General features: G+C 44.2%; 1 protein-coding gene across 6 annotated transcripts in view; it reads right to left on the reverse strand.

The window, feature by feature from the left end:
* LOC141083023 (fibrinogen-like protein 1) overlaps positions 1-19,589 on the reverse strand; it is a 145,494-nt gene extending 125,905 nt beyond the window's left edge. Inside the window, exons 1-2 of one of the 6 annotated variants that reach the window (XM_073567165.1) lie at positions 19,535-19,574; positions 12,572-12,679 (exon numbers count right to left, since the gene is read on the reverse strand). In XM_073567165.1, the coding sequence (XP_073423266.1) occupies positions 12,572-12,596 (25 nt within the window). In that variant the 5' untranslated portion in view covers positions 12,597-12,679; positions 19,535-19,574. Of the gene's footprint in view, positions 1-12,571; positions 12,680-12,962; positions 13,032-19,534 lie in introns of those variants that run through there. The other 5 variants (XM_073567164.1, XM_073567166.1, XM_073567167.1 and 2 more) reach the window with 5 other exon arrangements.
* Positions 19,590-21,159: the final 1,570 nt, after the last annotated feature.

The following is a 21,159-nucleotide window of genomic DNA, read 5'->3' on the forward strand; positions in this document are numbered from 1 at the left end:
GTTTGAGGTGCAGATAACAAGAGCGCTATAGTGATCGTATGTGGGGGCAAAGGAAATCTCGGAGTCAAGTATTACCCCAAGACAGTGGGCATGTTGATGGGGAGTATGCTATGAGTGGGAAACCGAGGAGGGAAAAAAAAAAAAAAAAAAAAAAAACCCACACCACACACACCACAATAAGCCAAGTCTCAGAAAACCAGAGAAGTTGGTAACTATGCAGATTGAAGATCCCTGATCTTAACCGCACAACTAGAAGCAGTGGTGGAGCGTTCCTACATTGGTCCTAGACGCCTCGTCACAACCGGAAAACTACATAAGCCTAAAGCAGGAATAGAGGAAAACTGCCCCAGAGCAGACCCCAAAGGAAAGACAGCCCCCCACATGTATTGACGGTGAAACAAGATGAAACTACAAACAAAGGCAGGAAAATAGGCTGAGCAAACGATGGGGCCCAGCTAACTAAAAAGGACAGGAGAGGAGAGACACTGTCTGCAATCTGCCAAAAACAACCTACAAAAATATTGTCCAACACTTCTGATAGCAAAATTAACCCTGAAGTCACTAGATTTCTAAACCTATATCAGCACTCTGAAATATTCTGAGAGAGCAAAAAAGAGGCCAATCTAATAAGGGACAAAAAGCAGATTGGCTAATACCGATTAATAGGAGTGGAATTTCAGCATAGCCCCAACAGGGGCAGGCTCATTACACAAAAAACTGAATTGACCAACAAGCGCAAGTGTGAACAATAGCAAAAAACAAACTTAACAAGACTGGAAGAGAACTGAAGTCCAGGACCTGAGAAGCAGACTGAATCACCAGCACCCGGATAGGGCGTCGGCTGTCTTATATCCAGTCTGATACTCCAGAGATCAAATAGTTATCTTCCTCATGAGGTGGCAAATCACTACCACATAAACCAACCGCACTACCTCCTGTCACCAGAGGGAGAACAGAAGGGGAACTCTCAACTGGTGGAGCAGAAAATGAGTTCATGACAGGAGTAATAATGGAACCACACACTGAAATGGCAGTGTCGGGTATAGGTACATTAGTAGGAAACACAAGGAGTTCAGTCTTTGACAGGTTCAGTTTCAGATATAGTGAGGACATGTTAGACAGCATTTAGACAATCGCTGGTGTTGTCTAGAAAGGCAGGCGTGATGTCAGGAGAAGAGTTTAATTGGGTGTCATCAGCATAGAGATGGTACTGGAAACCAAATCTACTGATTGTTTGACCAATAGGGGCAGTGTACAAAGAGAAGGGGGCCTAGGACTGATCCTTGAGGAACCCCAACAGTAAGGGGAAGATGAGAGGAGGCGGAACCAGCAAAAGATACAGTAAAGGAGTGGTCAGCAAGATAGGAGGAGAACCAAGAGAGAATGGCGTCCTTGAGGCCAATGGAACGGAGCATAGTGAGGAGGAGCTGTCTACAGTGCCGAATGCTGCAGAGAGATCCAAGAGAATTAGCATGGAGTAATGACCATTTGATTTAGCTGTTAGTAGATTAGAGACTTTAGTGAGGGTAGTTTAAGCAGAGTGTAAAGAGCGGAAATCGGATTGGAGAGGGTCGAGAAGAGTTATCTGAGAGAGCGGATAAGACGGGAGTGGACCAGGCCTTCCAGGAGTTTAGAGATGAAGGGAAGATTAGAGACAGGTCTATAGTTACCAGTACAGTTTTGGTCAAGGGATGGTTTAAGTAGTGAATGTATGATGGCATGCTTAAATTAGGGAAAGATACCAGAAGAGAGATTAAATATTTTAGTTAGGCGAGTGGTGACAGCAGGGGAAAGGGACTGGAGGAGATGTGACAAATGGGTCACTGGTGCAAGTGGTTGGGCGAGAAGATGCAAGGAGCCCGTTTACTTTTTCTGTGACTTGTTCAAAATCAGAGTGAGCTAGATGCAGTGGGGGAGGAAGGAAAATGCATGGCATGAGTTGATTGGGAGATAATTTCCTGTCGGATCTGGTCAATTTTCTCTTTGAAGTAATTGGCCAGATCATCAGCTTGAAGCTCCGTGGTCGGGGCCTGCACTCTTGGGTTGAGTAGGGAATGAAAAGTGTCAAAGAGACGTTTAGGGTTATTGGACAGTGAGGTGATGAGGGTGTTGAAATAGGTTTGTTTTGAGGGGTGAAGGGCAGTGTTGTATGTTCTAAGCATAAACTTATAATGGATGAAATCTTCCATGTAGATTGGAGTTTCTCCAGATGTTCAGCACACCTGGAGCACCGCTGCAGGGTGTGCCTGGGTTGTCGCATGTATAGGAGGTGCAAATTTATCCAGGGCACTTGGAAAGGTTTCATTGTAATGCTTCAATGCAGAATCAGGACATGAAAGGGAGGAGCTAGGGGCCAATGAAGACTGCAAGTTCTTCATAAGTTTCTGCGTGTTAATGGCCTGCATGTTTCTATAAATATGGACAGTGGAGGTGACCTGAGAGGCCTGGCAGTTCTTGGAGAATGAAAGAAGTTTGTGGTCAAGAGTGGGAGAGGGGAGTTTGCAAAATCATCTAATGCACAAAGCCGAGAGAAGACTAAGTCAAGGGAGTTTCCGTCTTCATGTGTTGGAGAATTAGTAAGCTGCGAAAGGCCAAACGAGGAGGTCAGAGATAAAAGGTGAGTAGCAGATGGGGAGAGGGGGGGGGAAGAGCAATGGGGATGTTGAAATCGTCCATGATGAGGGTAGGGAAGTCACAGGAGAGAAAATGTGGAAGCCAAGTGGCAACATGATCCAGGAACTGATGGGAGGGGCCGGGAGGACAATATATCACCACCACTTGCATGGAGAAGGGGGTGTAGAGTGATGGCATGGACCTCAAAAGGGAAGACAAGTGAGGGTACTTGAGGGATAACCTGAAAAGGTACTTTTTGGTTCATATTCGCTTCTGTTATCTGGGCCCTGTCTGATTCATTCTGGATCATCCCTAAGGCATCTAAAAAGGCATCAGCAGAAGACAGTTCTGGGAACAAAGAATGGCCCTTGTTATAGGGACATTATTCCCACCTGCTGATCAGAAGGTACAGGAGTCATTGCAACAGTCAATGGAGAGCTTTGGGAAGCATCCCTAGTTCTAGAAAACTGACCCTGCAGCTCAGACTGAATATTCAAGTTTATGGTGTTCCCTTGCCAGATCCTGAACCAAATGGGTCAGATTGACCACTTGATCACGAATGGGATCCATTGGTGGAGAGGGAAAAAACAAAAACACACATTTGTGGTCAAAGAGTGACGATTGTTACAACTAGAGGTGAGCGAATATTTCAACGTTCGGTATGGATTAAGATGGCTGAATTTGCAATATTCGCCAAATGCCAATGGAGTGAATGGGAGGCAAGAACAAACATCTTCAAATGTTCCCATTCAAACGGTCAACTTAGGGGTAGACACCAGGAAAGTTGCCTCAATTCACCCATAGCATGGCAGCAATCAGCCATGCATGATGTATTGGGGTCTGGGCCAGCAGTTACAGCTCAATTTGAAATTAAACTGAAAGATGAGGTGGGTGAGGTATTGTAGGCCTTCTGTGCTGGGTGCCCTGATATCACATGCAACAGCTCCACCTGATTTCATGCTCAGCCACTCAGGTGGCACAAATTTTAGTTGGATGCAAGGATAGTAACATGGGTAACTGACTCAAATTGCAGAGGCCTACCAGTCTAAAAGGCCTACTGATACAGGCCATACACATAAAGGAGACCCAACCAGGAGTCACACATTGCCAAAAGTTAGTGGCAGACACCAAAGTGGCATCATTTCCAGTAGATTAGAACTAGTATGATGGGGACCAAAGCCTCTTCCACTACAACCAACCTGGCAGATTGAGACCAACAGGCAAGGTTGCCAAACCACTGTGCCATAGCCCTCGGAAAGCCTAGCAAATCTGGCCTTGGATAAGTAGCAGGCGAAGACCCACGATTTAAGGAGCGACAATTATGCGGCATCAGGTGCTACTCCATGGCTGACCTACAGAGGGTGGCAGTTGACCCCCTAGAGCAAGTAGACTGCTACAGCCAGAATGTGGGATGAAGAATGCAGGCTGGCACTGTATGGAAACTGGAACCAGGGGTGCAGATGGGACCAGCTGAAGAGCAGAAAAGCACTGGTGGGTGCTATCTGGACCAGCTGATGAACAGAAGAGTGCAGACAGTTGTGAGTAGATGGGTACAGGGTAGACAAGCAGACAGGCGGACCTGGGGAACATGACAAGTAGCAAGCATGCAAGGCAAACTAACATTGCTCAAGCTCCTCCATATTGGAGGAGCCTTAAATAGAAGGTGTCACCCAGCTATTGGCTGGGAACACCTTAAGGCGATGTGCGCAGTCTGTTTAAGAGGGAGGGAGCACACGGAGAATAAGTATAGTGACAAGGCCTATAACTGAACCTTGGTGGACACAGACACATAGGGGGCAAGATGAGGTGGTGTGTGTTTGAAACTGAATGTCATGTCTGTTAGGCAAGAGGAGACCCAACAAAAAGCCAAGTCTGTAATGGCTGGATATCTAAAAGTCTAACATTAGGGAATGGTCCCGTGTCAAAGGCAGATCCAGGAGAAGGACAAACTGGCGTCTTTCATTTGGCGGTTAGTAGGTCATTGGTGACTTTAGTCAGGGCAGTTTCAGTGGAATGGTGCAGTCAGAAGCAAGACTGTAAGCGGTCTAAGATGGAGCAAGAGGAGAAGTACAAGGACAGTTCAAAATGGACGTGTTCCAGTAATTTGGATGCATATGGGAGAAGTGAGATGGGGCTATAGCTAGACAGAGGATGGATCAACAGAGGGCTTTTTGAGGATGGGTGTGATCAAAGCATGTTTGAATCAGGACGGGATGACACCAGTTAGTGACAGGCTGATGAGGTGGGTTAGGCTTGGGATGAAGACTGTGGCAAGGTTTGGAATGAGGTGGGATGTTATTGGGTCAAGGTCACAGGTAGTGAGGCAAAGTTTTCACCTGAGATGTGAGGAGATTGAGGGGGAACTGGTGGACGTAGGAAAGAAATAAAAGTACTGAATAGCCGTTTAGGGTTGTGAGACAAGTATGATATGATAGATAAGAAGTCAGTTTGTTTTGCTGCAGTGAGCAATTGTGCAGCATATTTTTTTTTTTTTTTTAACTTCTGTTACTGGAGGGGCTACTCCACTCCCTTTCTTTTGCAACCACACAATGGTATGCTTTGTAGATGAGCGTCAGAACGAAAATGTGCTCCAGTAGATGGCAAGCCCTGCATCTAGTGGCTCCTCTTACCCCACCTTACCATCTAACAGCACTCATAGGTGGCACCCCAGTTAACCTTGTTTTCCCCCCACATCACAACTCTCCAATAGCCCATCTGACTGTTGGGAGCCACAGATGGCTGAGTCTGCAGATCTGTTCACACATCTATGCCATGGCCATCGGAAGTGTACTCCAAAGATTCACAGCATGAAGGTGGAAACCTACACAGATGACCAAGTTTTTTTTAGTTTGATCTGGGGCCAGATGAAGTAGGGCATGAGCAGAATGCAAACCTGGGGGGGAGATTTGGAGGTGATCCTCAGAAGACTCATACTTGAGGCACTCATGGACTGTACTGTCAGGGAACGAAAAGGAGGAGGGTGACTAAGGGAAAGGAGGAAAGGAGTGCGAGAACAGAGGAGATGAGGTAGTAGATCCCACTTGGTTTAAACCCAGAGGCATGCAGCCGAGTAGCTCAGCAGAGGAGGTGGTTGTGTTGCAGCTTTGTGCAATTATGCAACCATGACAAGCAATGCCTCCTCAGCCCCAACTCTGTCAATGGCCAGCAGCATTCATGGGTCTGCAGTTGCTTAGCTTAGGACTTTTATTCAGTATGCCAAAGATTACAAAAATCACAGTATCTGCCAACTTTGTTAAACACAACAGGAGTTAAAAAAAAAAAGTGACCATTACTTACTTCAATTGACACGTGCGTGATCAACGTGTGTTAATATGGGAATCTCACTGTGCTAAAATGCAGACTGGCTGGCCTCGCCAACCACATCTTCTGGTTCTCGCCTCCCTCACCGTCACAAGTGTTGTCACGTATGTCTCCAGCTGCAGAACCTCCACATTTACCCGCTACAGTCGGGGGTGAGTGAGTGCCCATCAGCTGATGCGGAAGTGGACATGCCTACTGTTTTTGACTGATCTTACATACCTAGCACACCCCATCTTTCTTAATCCACTGTAACATCTCCACCTCTCATGCCGTGTCCATCCTACTCCACCCTGTGTCCGCACAGCAGCCAGCCCTCGTTTGTGCAGTTGGGCTCACGTAAAAGATAGTTTTCTTCTACACATGGCAAACCTAAGAGCTTGAACTTCACCATATCTCTATATATAAAACTGAATGTATGTGCGTATCACCAACCAATCATGAAGCATCTTTCATTTCACCAGAGCTGTTCAAAGGAAGCTGAGCTTTGATTGGTGGCTATGGCCAACAGTTTTCCTTGCAACCAATCACTAAGCATCTCTCGTCACCAGAGCTGGTTAAGAGAAGCTGAGCTGTGATTGGTTGCTATGAGCAAGTTTTCCCACTTAACACCTCAGCAGACACTGACATGGTGGGAGAAATCTAGCATCCCCGGGAACAAGCTCCAGCCAGTGTCTGTCCCCCAAAAAGGATCAGAGCACATGACAGAAATGAATCCCCCCCCCCCCCTCCTGTGCCCATATCCCCATCACACAGGCACATCTTGCCTCTTAAAAGGATCTCTGGTATGGAAATTAGGACCGTTCCACTCAGCTGTGGTTCTGACCCCAGTTTCTCTTAAAGCGATGGAATTTAAGGCAAATCCACTTTGCACTTTGGTACTGCCCACAGGCCTTTCTTAAAGGGATCTCCGGTATGGAAGTCAGGGCTATTGCCTTCAAATGCTCTGATACTCACCCCAGGCTCTTAAAGGGATCTCCTGTATGGAAGTTAGAGTGCTGAGAGATTTGCCCTATTAAAAAGATCATTGGTATGGAAGTCAGGGTAAATCCACTCAGCGCTCTGGTTCTGACACCAGGCCTCTCTTAAAGGGATCCCCGGTAAGGAAGTTAGGACCATTCCTCTTAGCGCTCTGGTTCTGAGCCCAGACTGACAGAATGATGTGGGATATTAGGGGTAGTAGTCCAGTGGCTCCTGGATACCCGTTTACATTAGAACCCAGCTTGCTCACTGGTCCTGATTGCTGGAGGGGCTGTCTATGTGACAGTTCACCAGCGACCAGCCTAACGATGTCCCAGCAATCCCATCCATGTCGGATTGTTGGTGGGATCGCTGGGACATCGCTAAGTGTAACGGGGCCTTTAGTGTTTGACGAGTGTGACCAACTTTTTTACTGTTGAGTAGTGTTGAGCGATACCATCCGATACTGAAAAATATCGTATCGGAATGGATCGGCCGATCTTCAAAAAAAAAAAAAAAAAATCAATCAGGTATCGCTGGTTCCGATCCCGGAAGTCCCATTCAAGTCAATGGAACAGAAATATCGGAATTAAAAAACCTCTTTCCCTGTTGGTTAATTCTACTTGGAGAAAAACTAAAAATATAGAATGTATTGTGGGAGGTGTAGGAGACATTAAAGCCATAGAGCTTTAGCCCAATCCAATGGAATAGCAGGATTTTTTTTTTTTTTTTTTTTTTTTTTTTTTTAGACTTTCGTAGTTAAAGATATTGACTATGTTAAAGTCTTTAATTTTTTTGTCAGATATGTATATGTTTCACTACTTCCATGCTCTTCACCTTTTTTACTTCTCCCACACTTTCTCCTTCATCTTCAGCAGCAGCATCTTCTATTCTTCATCATATTCTTATTTGTGTCAGGCATTCCTGTAGTTATCTATAAAAGTTTGAAGATTACACCTTCCGTTCAGCCTGTCACAAAAGATTTACAACAGGATTTGTCCGCGTTCAGTTTGGCCTGCAGCAGCAGGCCTTTTCCAGGGGCACCACGAGGAGGAACGGACTCACCCCCATACACTGCTTAGTCTTCTTCTGCTTATAAACTAGATATCATTTGCTCTGATTGTTAGTCTTATGCTTCATGTTCTTCTGCATCTTGGTGGTTGTCTTCCTGTTCTTTGTCCTCTTGGTCATCTTCTTCAGGGTCATCTTTTAGGTATTCTTCTGTGTGGTCTTCAGGGTCGTCGTCTTCAGGGTCATTGTCAGGGAGATCCAAAAACCATTTCCACAAGCTTGAACTTGGAAAAGTAGCAGAAGATACAAGAAGGCTGAGGAACTGCCGAGAACCAGCTGACGGTACTGGAATCCGGAGGGGCAGCAGAATGAACAAGAGCCAATGGCACAACCGTGGACCAGCTGACGTTGCTGGAACACAGTTACTAAGCAGGAGGTACCTGTGCTCCAAAGCACTACCAAGGATCAGGAGACATTGCTGGAACTCGGATACCAAGAAGGAGGCACCTAGGCCAAAGGCTCTGTCGAGAAACAGCTGACTGTGCTGGAACCCGGCTGGGCAGGAGGGAGTACCCGTGGAAAACACACTCCTGAGCAGCAACATGCAATGTTGAAGCCCAGGGGTCAATCATGCAGCAGGCTGAGGCCAACTTGGAGCGAGTTTTATATTGGTTGTACACAACTGATTGTAACCGTGCTCCACTTTGGCCTCTGGCTCTGTCTCTAGTATATCCCCTGGCCTCCAACCACGGCAGTTGCTGCTCTGCAGAGTTGTCTGCACAAGCCACACTTGTTCCCAAGTTACTGGGGCTCAGTCACGTCATTTGATCCCCTGATGTGTGTCCGGCAAGGTGTCCTGCTCTGTCCACATTCCCACAACTATTAAAACTAAAAGGATGTGACCAAAGATTTGAAAGTCAGAGTATCACCAACTTTCTTGAGCTATTACAATGCAGGCAGGTAACCTACAATGCAAAAGATGAGGCTCCAAAAAAATTGGGTAATACTAATCTGGCTGCAGCTGAAGGGCACAAGCCAGAAAAAAAGGCTCCTCTATCTACTCCAATATAGTGTTTGCAACCAACCAATGTAGATGGATATGGATGGATGCACACTAATAGGAGAAGAAAAAATGAGCTGCAATTAAAGAAAAATGTGTGAGGCAGTGACGCACGCTGAGCAGCCTACAACCAGACGTAGCTGCAGGACACTACTCAGCGTGAGCTGCACTCACACACAGTCAGAGACCTCTCAGACAGCCGTGGGCACTAGCACTGAAAGGCTGCAGAAAGGCTCCGCTGTCTACTACTAGTGTTTGCAACCAACGTATATGGATACGGATGGAAGCACACTAGATAGAATTTTTTAAAACTAAGCAGCTCAAAAAGAAAGATGTATTAGGCAGCAGTGAGGCACGCTGGGCGGCCTACAACCAGACATGGCTGCAGGACCCACTCTACAGCATGAGCTGCACTCACACAGCTCTTGCAGACAGCTGTGAACACTGCTGCTAGGGAAAAGAAAGCTACAGTGGTGGCTCATGTAGCCTGGGTAAAGCACAATATTGTTTTGAGAATCGCCATTTCTAACTGTCCCTCACATTCTTCAACAGCAGCCTGTCCCTAACTGAATTCACAGCAGAGTGACCAGAAATGGCGGCAGCAGTGGCTTTTATTGTGCATCATGATATTTCAGCAGCTAATCACAGCCATGCCAATAGTTAACATGCCTACATGCCTAACAGGATGTGCCCACACTTCTGAGGATTCCCATTGGCTGAATCAAAGCGAGCGGGCTCATAGCATTTTGGGGACTTCCGATTCCGGTATGGAAAAAGTATCAGAAGTCAGTATCGGAATTCCGATACTTGCGGTATCGGAAAGCTCAACACTACTGTTGAGGCTACCTATGCAGCATCAGTAGTAAAAAGATCTAATGTTTATAAAACACACACACACACACACACACACACACACGTTAAAAACCGCTGTGAAAACTCAACGGGTGAACGCAGCCTAAGACATCGGATGACAAGATGCACCTAGGTTTTAGAGGAGGAAATCGGAAAAAAAAAAAAAAAAAAAAAGTTGAAGCAAAAAATGTGGTCAATTCTGTACTTCATATCCCTTAGCCTGGTAGATATGGTCCCCTCATCCCCACCCTGGGAGGCATGGCCCCCCCCTCATCCCAAGACTGGTATGCATGCCCTATCCTGACAAGAATGGTCCCCCTCAACCTTATCCTGTTATGAAGGGCCTCCATGTCATCTTAATATGCATGGCCCCTTAAATAAAAAGAAAAAAAAAAAATAATATACACTTATCTTTCTGGCACTCCATTGCAGTGTCCTGCTCCGATGCCAGCAGCTGCTTAATGCATGTAAGCAGTGCATGGCAGGGACGTCATGTGCTGCTTGCAAGCTGAAGGGCCGCTGCCGGAATACTCAATGCACTGCACGCTAGGACTGTGCGCAAAGCATTGAGTATTCATTGCTATCTCGCAAGCACAGTGTCAGACGGAGCCTTTCTGCTGCTGCCGGTGGTCACGTGTGACAATACCAAGAAAGGAATATTCATCCCATTACTGAATACACATTTCAGTAGGCCAACATTTTGGATTTTAGAATCATTTTTTCAAGCTGGTGATAAAGTATTCCAATTTACTGTGATGATTTTCAGGTTTTCATTGGCTGTAAGCCATAATCATCATTAACAGAAATAGCCACTTGAAAGAGTACTCCATTTGTAATTACTATAATATAGGAGTTGCACTTTTTGCATTAAAGAACTGAAATAAATTCATTTGAGATTCTAATTTAGTGAGAAGCACTTGTATGTAAGCCCTAGATCACGCGACATCACAGGTCATGTCAGCACACAGCAAAGACAGCTTTGCATGTGGAGACAAGGTGGACACCCTCCCACCCACTATGGATGTCCACATAAAAACTAGCCCATTTTTGCTTAAACCATGCAACATGTAGGGTGCTGGAAGAAGTTACTCTGGGTTTCACATCACCGACGCCATTAAGCGTAGTGACACATCTCCCCTCCAACATCTTGCCAGTTACTTTATCACAGGCAGTATATACACAAGCATTCCTGCATTGAAATCCAGAGGTGGATATGCTGTACACTCACCATTAGTTCTGAGATATAGTTGTTAACAGCCTCCTCAGTTGATAGTCGCCCAATCATGTAGTTGTATGGACGACAGGGGCCAGCTGAGAGCTTTAGGGTGTATGCACACGGTGCGGATTTTGCTGCGGATTTGCCTCTGCGGATCCACAAGCAGTGTACAGTACTAGGTTAGCCAATGGCTTTTAAAAACTGCAGTGCACATGCTGCAGATTTTTTCACACAGATTTGCTGCAGTTTTAAATCTGCAGCATGTCAATTCTTTCTGCGGATTCTGCAGCGGTTTGAAACCTGTTCTATTGTACAGGTGTCAAAACGTAGGGGCAAACCCTCAGGTCATTTTACCTGCAAATCTGCAGTTCAAGCCGCACTCTGTGCACTCACCCTTAAGGGCCTGTCACACCAAGCGATATCGCTAGCAATATCGCTATAACGCCACTGGTTTTTGTGACGTAGCAGCAATATTGCCATGTGAGATCCTTGCCTGCGACCAGCTCCCCAGCTGATCGCACGAGAACATCCTGGACCGTTTGTAGTCAGCTTCCTGCTGGGCTTCCTGTGGCGTTGACAGACGAGACGATCATGCATCGCTTGACAGGTAAGAGCCGACCCCCGACCGCTGCTATGTCGCTGGTGAGATCTGCATGTGTGGCAGCTCACTAGCGACCATAATGCACCAGCGATCCTCACCATGTCATATTGCTAGTGCATCGCTAAGTGTGACAGTACCTTTACACTCCAAAGATCAGTGGGTGGTTCTGCATGACTCACGGCCTGTGATCTGTGTGATTATTGGATGGCCAATCCAATCTGTTGTCCATGGAAATGTTGCCTGCCTTGTGGATACAGATGTGTCTGAAAGCTGATGGCAGTATCAGTAACCCAGTCAACATTACATCTCTAATAAAAGATGTGCCTGCCCTTCACCAGCTTGTTGCAGACATCACCTGTTCCCTCAAAAATTGCATGTCTGCCAGGGTGCATTTCAACAATGACACGTGGATGAGCAAGCATGGACCGGGGCATTACATCTCGTTGACTCGGCACTGGGTGACTTGTGGCTGTGGGGGCAAGACTTGTGGAGCTTCCCCCCCAGAAAGGGACATTCACGCCCATGTGGCAGTATCAAAACATGCTTAAGTAATCTTGTCAGTGGTTCCCCCCAAAAAAAAACAAACAAAAAAAAAAAAAAAAAAAAACCAACAGGAGTGAGACACGATGTGTATTGCAGTGATGGGCTTCCAACCCCGGGAACGCCGAATCGTCAGTGCAAGACTAGCAGCACTGGAGTCCTGGGTTCCAACCCCACCAAGAACAGCATCTGCAAAGATTTTGTATGTTCTACCCGTGTTGGCGAGGCTTTCCTCCCAGTGCTTATTTTTCTTCCCACACTCCAAAGACATACTGATAGGAAATTTAGATTTTTCATATAGTACCCCGAGGATAGGGAATATAAAAGGGACAGCACTGCACAGGATCTAAGTGCAATATTAAAAATGTCCCAAATAAAAATACAAAGCTGATGCACTCACCAAATTGAGGTTGAAGGAACAGCATATAGGCCCTGGGGGAATGTCCCAAACCAAGGTCCTAGTTAGTTAGCTGCACGACTCCTGGTCAACAGGGCGATCCTCAGTTGTCTGCAGGTGCAAGAAAAAAAAAAAAAAAAAATTCCAGTCTGATGCTGGCGCTCCCGAAAAAAGTGAAATGTGAGATCGGTTTTCTTAAAGAATTTTTTTTCGTAAAGACTTTTATTCTGAAGTGTAGCAGTAAAAACAAGTTTGGGCTTAAAAAAAATAAAATAAAAAGCATTCATCAGGTAAAAATATACATCTATACCAAAACAATGACCATGTCTTTATAAACACTTCTTACAACTGGAAATGAAGGGGTGTTTGTTACTAGCAGCAATCCTTCACTTACTTTGCATACTCCTCTTAATTAGTTAAACTCTTCAGCAGGGGTAAGTAAAAGATATAATTCACATTCCTTAAGAGGTTAAACTCTAGTGGAAAAAAGAATATAAAAATAAAAAAAAACTTAATAAACCTAATCACTATATCAATAAGTATAGCATCTCTAAACTTTCTCAATCACATCATTCAAACCATTCGGGTACAAGGTTTGTAACTGAAAAATCCAAACGATTCCTTTTTGTTTAATGTTTGATTGCGATTAAGCACTCCGGAAGGCATCATTTCTACTGGTGTAACTGTTATGTGGAATCTATGCTGAGAGAAACCGATTTTAGTATTATGACGGTGTCCATTCATTCTTGCTTTGACAGTTTGTGTTGTGCAGCCAACATATTGGAGGCCGCAACATGTAATTATGTAAACATAGTCACTGCCGCAGGATAGATGCTGCTCAATCTCATAGACCTCACCTGCGCTATATGAAGTGATTGAGCAAGCCCCATGTTGTAAGATGTTGCCTGTATAGCAAATTCCTCAATCCACATTTGTAGACGCCCAGAGATGAATTTCTAGAGACAGCTTTTAAAAAAGCCACAAGTGAGGTGTTTTTTGTTTGTTTGTTTTTTTAAAGTTACTGGGTGCTATTAAATTTCTTATGGTGTGACCCCTCCTAAAGGTAATACCAGGTTTTTTCGGTAACAAGTTCTTTAAGATGGGTGTGTTTGATTAAGAGATGCCAACATTTTTCAAGGATGTCTTATTTCATGATTGCCTTTATTGAACCGAGTCACGAGATTAAGACGCCAGGGATTAGATTGGTTCATCCCATCCATTGTTCAAATTACTCCTAATCCCATATTCTATGGAAAAAAACTTTTCTGGTTAGTCTGTGGGAGGCAATCAACCAGAGTTTTTATCAGATTCTTTGCATATGGACCGTGCACTAATTTTTTGGGGATATTTTTTCCCCCTCAAGAAATCTAGCCTTCAATGTTCCACAGTCATCCTCACTACTGCAATTCTTTCGAATGCGCAGAAATTGGCTATATGGAATATTTTTCTTCCATTTGCAGTAGAGTGCACCATTGCTGTCTACTTTTTTGAAAAAGGTTTGTCACCATGCAGCTGTCTTTGAGGCTTAGGGTACCGTTACACCTAGCGATGCACCAGCGATCCCGACTAGCGATATGACGCGGTCAGGATCGCGGGAGCATCGCTAGGTGGTCGCTAGTGAGCTGCCACACAGGCAGATCTCACCAGCGACATCGCTGGGGACAGGGATCGCTACTTACCTGTCAAACGAGGCGATCTTGCGTCCTCCCGCCCGCGTCCACGCGTCGCTCGTCGGCGCCACAGGAAGCCCAGCAGGAAGTGGCTGACGAGGAATGGTCCAGGAGCTTCTCGTGCGATCAGCGATAACCAGCGGGGGAGCCAGTCGGAGGTAAGTATCACATTCAGCAATATCGCTAGCAATATCGCCGCAACGTCACAAAATCGGTGACTTTACAGCGATATTGCTAGCGATGTCGCAGTGTGTAACGGGGGCTTTACTTAAAGATCTAGAAAGGATTTTATCTTTATCTAAATTGGCAGTAAATGTAATCCCCCACTCATGTTCTGTAATGCTGTAGATAAGCCCCCAATGCAACCTGAAAGATAAGAAAAATTAGTTATAATTTACTCACCCAGGGGCGGTCCGGTCCAGCAACTCCCATCTTCTAACGGTGACTACCTCCTTGCTGCCTGTCATGGCTCCTGCGCAGGTGCACTGCTCTGCCCTGTTGAGGGCAGAGTACTGCAGTGCGCAGGTGCCAGACAGCATTACAGAATGCTGTGGATAAGCCCCTGATGTCGGTGCTGTATTATACAATACAGGTGCCAGCAGCTGATACTCGAAAAATGGGGTGACAGATTCCTTTTAACTGACTGGGGCTCGGCGGAAGGTACCGGAGACAGACCACTGCCGCTATAAGACGGATCATCGTTTAACCGCTTTCTGCCATCCGACGTACTATCCCGTCCATGGGACCTGGGCCCCTATGCCCATGGACGGGATAGTACGTCGGCGCGATCAGCGGCGCCCACGTGGTGAGCGCCGCTGATCGCGGCCGGGTGTCAGCTGATTATCACAGCTGACACCCGGCACAATGTGTCAGGGGTGGTCACGGACCGCCCCGACACGTTAACCCCTTGCACACCGCGATCAAACATGATCGCGGTGTACCGGGGGTTAAAGGGAAGCATCGGCAGGGAGGGGGCTCCCTCCGTGCTTCCCTGAGCCCCCCACGGCAGCGCAATGTGCAGCGCTGCTGCGGGGGACTCCTTTCCTCCAGGCCCCCCGAATCCAAGATGGCGACGAGGGCCTTCGGGGGCCCGCAGGAAGCTGGCCTCCTCAGTGCCTGCAAAGCGCAGGCATGAGGAAGCCTTCTGCAGTGCCTGTGTCAGATCGCTGATCTGTCACAGTGATCTGTGATGTGACAGATCAGCGATCTGTCACAGGACAGTGATGTCCCACCTGGGACTATTTAATAAAGTAAAAAAAAAAATAAAAAAAAGTGTAAAAATAATTAAAAAAAAAAAACGCCAAATATATTAGAAAAAAAAATTATTCCCCCAATAAATCCATTTTTTGGAAATAAAAAACAAAAATAATAAAAGTACACATATTAGGCATCGCTGCGTCCGTAACGACCCGCCCTATAAAACTGTCCCATTAGTTAGCCCCTTTAGCGAACCCCTTAAAAAATAAAAAACGAAGCAAAAAGTAATGATTTAATATCATACCGCCAAACAAAAAGTGTAATAACGCGCGATCAAAAAGACGCATATAAATATCCATGGCATATCCACCGCTGAAAACGTCATCTTGTCCCGCAAAAAACGAGCCACCACACAGCATCAGCGAAAAAATAAAAAAGTTATAGCTCGCTGAATAAAGCGATGCAAAAATATTTATGTTTCATATAAAATAGTTTTCATTGCATAAAACCGACAAAAACATAAAAAAAAGACGTAAATGAGGTATTGCTGTAACCGTACTGACCCGAAGAATAAAACCGCTTTATCAATTTTACCGCACGCGGAACGGTGTAAACGCACCCCCCCAAAAGAAATTCATGAAACGCTGGTTTTTGTTCATTCTGCGTCCCAAAAATCGGAATAAAAAGCGATCAAAAAATTTCACGTGCCCAAAAATGGTACCAATAAAAATGTCAACTTGTCCCGCAAAAAATAAGACCTCACATGACTCGGTGGGTCAACATACGGAAAAATTATAGCTCTCAATATGTGGTGATGCAAAAACTATTTTTACAATAAAAAGCGTCTTTTATCGTGTGACAGCCGCCAAACAAAAACTGCCATAAATAGTAAATCAAACCCCCCGTTATCACCCCCTTAGTTAGGGAAAAATAATAAAATAAAAAAATGTATTTATTTCCATTTTTCCATTAGGGTTAGGGCTGGAATTGGGGGTTTCCACTGTTTGGGCACATCAGGGGCTCTCCAAATGCAACATGGCGTCTGATCTCAATTCCAGCCAATTCTGAGTTGAAAAAGTCAAATGGTGCTCCTTCCCTTCCAAGCTCTGCTATGCGCCCATTTTTTTTTTTCCCCCACATGTAGGGTATCAGCCTACTCAGGACAAATTGCAAAACAATTTTTGGTGTCCAATTTCTCCTGTTACCCTTAGGAAAATAAAAAATTGGGGGCAAAAATATCATTTTTGTGGAAAAAAATGATTTTTTTTATTTTCACGTCCGAGTGTTATAAACTTCTGTGAAGCACTTGGAACTACTGCATTGTATGTACAGTTTGTATGTTTGCCTGTCTATTTCCCCACTTTGTGGGGATATCCCTGTCTTTACAGGGATTTGTTCTCCTACCCTAATCCCCTTGTTTTTGTTCTGTACCCTATTCCCCCTCCCTCATAAAAATGTTAAAATAAATAAAAAATATTGGAACACAAAGTGCTCACCATACATCTAGATAAGTTCCGTGGGGGGTCTAGTGTCCAAAATGGGGTCACTTGTGGGGAGTTTCAATAGTTTAGGTACATCAGGGGCTCTCCAAACGCACATGACACCCACAGACCATTCCATCAAAGTCTGCATTCCAAAACGTCACTGCTTCCCTTCCGAGCCCCGACGTGTGTCCATACAGTAGTTTTCTCCCACATATGGGGTATCAGCATACTCAGGACAAATTGGACCCCAAAAGTTGTTGTCCAATTTCTCCTGGTACCCTTGGGAAAATAAAAAAAATGGTGACTAAAAGATTATGTTTGTGGAAAAAATACGAATTTATTTTCACGCCCGGGCGTTATAAACTTCTGTGAAGCACTGGGGGGTTCAAAGTGCTCACCACACATCTAGATAAGTTCCTTAGGGGGTCTAGTTTCCAAAATGGTGTCATTTGTGGGGGGTTCCACTGTTATAGTACATCAGGAGTTTTCCAAATGCGACATGGTGTCCGATCTCAATTCCAGCCAAAAACGTCAAATGGCGCTGCTTCCCTTCCGAGCTCTGCCATGCGCCCAAATAGTGGTTTACCCCCACATGTGGGGTATCAGCGTACTCAGGACAAATTACACAATAACTTTTAGGGTCCTGTTACCCTTGGGAAAATAAACATTGGGGTGAAAAGATCATTTTTGTGGAAAAAATATGATTTTTTAATTGTACCGCTGTACGTTATAAACTTCTGTAAAGCCCTTGTGGGTTCAAAGTTCTCACCACATATCTAGATAGGTTCCTTGGGGGGTCTAGTTTCCAAAATGGGGTCACTTGTAGGGGGTTTCCACTGTTTAGGTACATCAGGGACTCTCCAAACGTGACATAGCGTCCAATCTGAATTCCAGCCAATTTTGCATTGAAAAAGTCAAACGGCGCTCCTTCCATTCTGAGCTCTGCCATGCGCCGAAACAGTCGTTCCCCCCCCACATATCAGGTATCTGCGTACTCAGGACAAATTGCACAATAACTTTTGCAGTTCAATTTCTCCTGTTACCCTAGTTAAAATAAAAAAAATTGAACCTGAAGTATTTTTTTTTTATGAAAAAAGTTAGATGTTCTTTTTTTTTAAATATTCAAAAAAATTCCTGTGACGCACCTAAAGGGTTAATAAACTTCTTGAATGTGGTTTTGAGCACCTTAAGGGGTGCAGTTTTTAGAATGGTGTCACTTTTGGGTATTTTCTATCATATAGACCCCTCAAAGTGGCTTCAAATGTGATGTGGTCCTAAAAATAAAATGGTGTTGTAAAAATGAGAAATCGCTGGTCAACTTTTAACCCTTGTAACTTCCTAACAAAAAAAAAATTTTGGTTCCAAAATTGTGCTGATGTAAAGTAAACATGTGGGAAATGTTAGTTATCAAGTTTTTTGTGCGCCGTATCTGTGATTTAAGGGCATAAAAATTCAAAGTTGGAAAATTGCAATAAAAAAAAAAAAAAAAATTATATATATATATATATATATATATATATATATATATATATATATATATATATTTTAAACAGCAAGTGTTAGGAAAAAGATAATTAAAACAGGGTATTTAGTTGACACATTTTTTGCAAAAAATGTATACTAAGCCACTCCACCAACATCACAGTATACCCATCTCGGAGCAGTCCTACCTAATGTATTTAAAACCTGATCACGTGAGCAGTACTTATGAGCATACATATTAACCACCAAACAATCATTGTGAATCACAGTAGCAACAAAAAAAAAAAAAAAAAAAAAAAAAAAAAAAAAAAAAAAGGAAAAGAAAAGTTTTCCTGGCCAACAGCTCAAATCACAGAACAATGTTCACCACAGCACTAAATGACAAGGTGGGATACAGCAAGCTTTTTCACATTTAGCAAGTGAAAAAAAACAAAGATTTAAGACAATATAATATACTCATACACAACACTTGTGCCCTACTGGCTTTGTCTGTGAACCTCAGTGAGAGCCAAAATAAAAAAAGTTCTGCTGGAGTGGCAATTTCAAAGCCACACAGGACACTAGCTACACTATTTGACTTAGAAACAGCCGCCTAGCTAAAATCTAGCAGGAAACAGGGGGGGGGGGGGGGGGGGGGGGAAAAAAAAAAAAAAAAAAAAAAAAAAAAAAAGGTTCCAAGCATACAGCACCTCTGAGCTCTCCCCACAAACATGTTCCCCACGCTCATGATACACCAACATTATCCTAGCCAAAACGCTCAAAAAATACTTTAGCAACAACAAATATTTTCAAGCACTTTTTACCGAGCATTTCCGATTTTAGAAAGTTTTGCTCATGTTTCCAATCATGAATCTGAATCTGCCGCATTCGTGCATATTTCATATTTGGTGATGGTTTTAAACAAATTCGATCACCACTAGTCACAACCCACAGACAGGCTGTGAGCAAAATCATGACGTCTGAGGTCACTACCCAAAGAGCATGCAGTAAACCAAGGAGAAAATGCAAAGTCATAAGTCAGGTCACATTCCAGGATCAGAATACCAGAGATACAGCAGATAAGTAAATTGGCTATAACTATAAATACAGTCAGAACACAGTCCAAAGGTCAGCAGCAGAAGATCAACACTTACAGCACAGTAATCAGGCAACCAGCACACACAGACTTAAAACAAGCTTTGACTGGGAGTGATCTTGACCAGACAGCTCAACTAAATAGCAGGGAAATTACCAAGAACAGGGAGCACCTGTGGAAATCTTTGCATCTCCTAGTCTCAGATAGGTCAACCGAGCTGTCAATCAAAGCACTGATAGCTCAGTACATGCCAACACATGATAGGATGACAGAGCTGTCCATCACTGAGTCCCAGACACTCTGAGCAGAGGAATCGTGACAAAGCCTTTATGAGTATAGCAGTACCACAATTACACTTTCTTCACAATATTTGAATGAGGCAGTACAGTTGGTGCCTTCAAGGGTGTATGGATGACCCTGCTAATATTGTTTTTTTTAATTAAAAAAAATTGTTTTACTTAGATTATATTTTTTAAAATCCTTTTTAACTCTTGCCTTATATACAAGCCAATATACGGGAAAAAAAATTCTGAACATTTTTTTCCTGTAAAATGCAATTTCTCGTCGGTTTGGAATGTTTAATTGTCAGTACTTACCCCTTCATGACAGAGCCCTTTTTTATTTTTGCGTTTCTGTTTTACTCTCCCCTTCTTCCCAGAGCCATAACTTTTTTATTTTTCTGTCATTATGGCAATGTGAGGGCTTGTTTTTTGTGGGACGAGTTGTACTTTTGATCGACACCATTGGTTTTACTATATTGTGCACTCAAAAATGAGAAAAAATTCCAAGTGCGGTAAAATTGCAAAAAAAGTGCAATCTCACGCTTGTTTTTTGCTTGGCGTTTTTATTAGGTTCACTAAATGCTAAAACTGACTTTTTTATTGCTACGTTGTTTAACAATCAGGTTAATCCTTTTTTATTGATAGATCAGGCGATTCTGAATGCGGCGATACCAAATATGTGTATGTTTGATTTTTTTAATTGTTTTATTTTGAATGGGGCAAAAGGGGGGGTGATTTGAACTTTTTAAAATTTTTTTATTTTTTTAAAACTTTTTTTTAAACGTTTGGTATGCTTCGATAGTCTCCATGGGAGACTAGCAGCTGTCATAACCCGATCGGCTCTGATACATACAGGCGATGATCAGATCGCCTATATGTAGCTGAATTACTCACTTTCTATGAGCGCCGACCAATGGGTTGTACTCACAGCAAGCCGGCAGTGACAACCATACAGGTCTCCAGGAGACCTCTGGTTGTCATGCCAACAAACCAGTGACCCGCGATCACGTGATGAGGGTCATCGCTTGGAGGATTTCTGAACCGATGGCAGGAAGCATACGTGAAATGCCTCTGTCAGAGTTTGACAACACCATTTAACAAATTAATAGCCGTGGGTGGATCGCAATTCCACCCGTGGCTATTGCGGGCACATGTCAGCTGTTCAAAACAGCTGACATGTCCCGGGCAAGATGTGAGCTCACCGCCGGAGCCCACATCAAAGGTGGAGACATGACATGTGCAGTACTAGTACGGCGCATGTCATGAAGGGGTTAAAATAGAGTAAAAGTGTGACCCCCCATTGTTCTCAACAGCAATCTGGGAGTCAGGGATGCTTCCAGTGGTCTTCCCCATGCTGTTCTCCTTCTATTCACAACTCTTCCCATCGATGTGAACACTTCCA

The sequence above is a fragment of the Dendrobates tinctorius genome, unplaced genomic scaffold (genome assembly GCF_039654945.1).
Source record: "Dendrobates tinctorius isolate UK_male_01 unplaced genomic scaffold, ASM3965494v1 ptg000019l, whole genome shotgun sequence".
Classification (NCBI taxonomy): domain Eukaryota; kingdom Metazoa; phylum Chordata; class Amphibia; order Anura; family Dendrobatidae; genus Dendrobates; species Dendrobates tinctorius.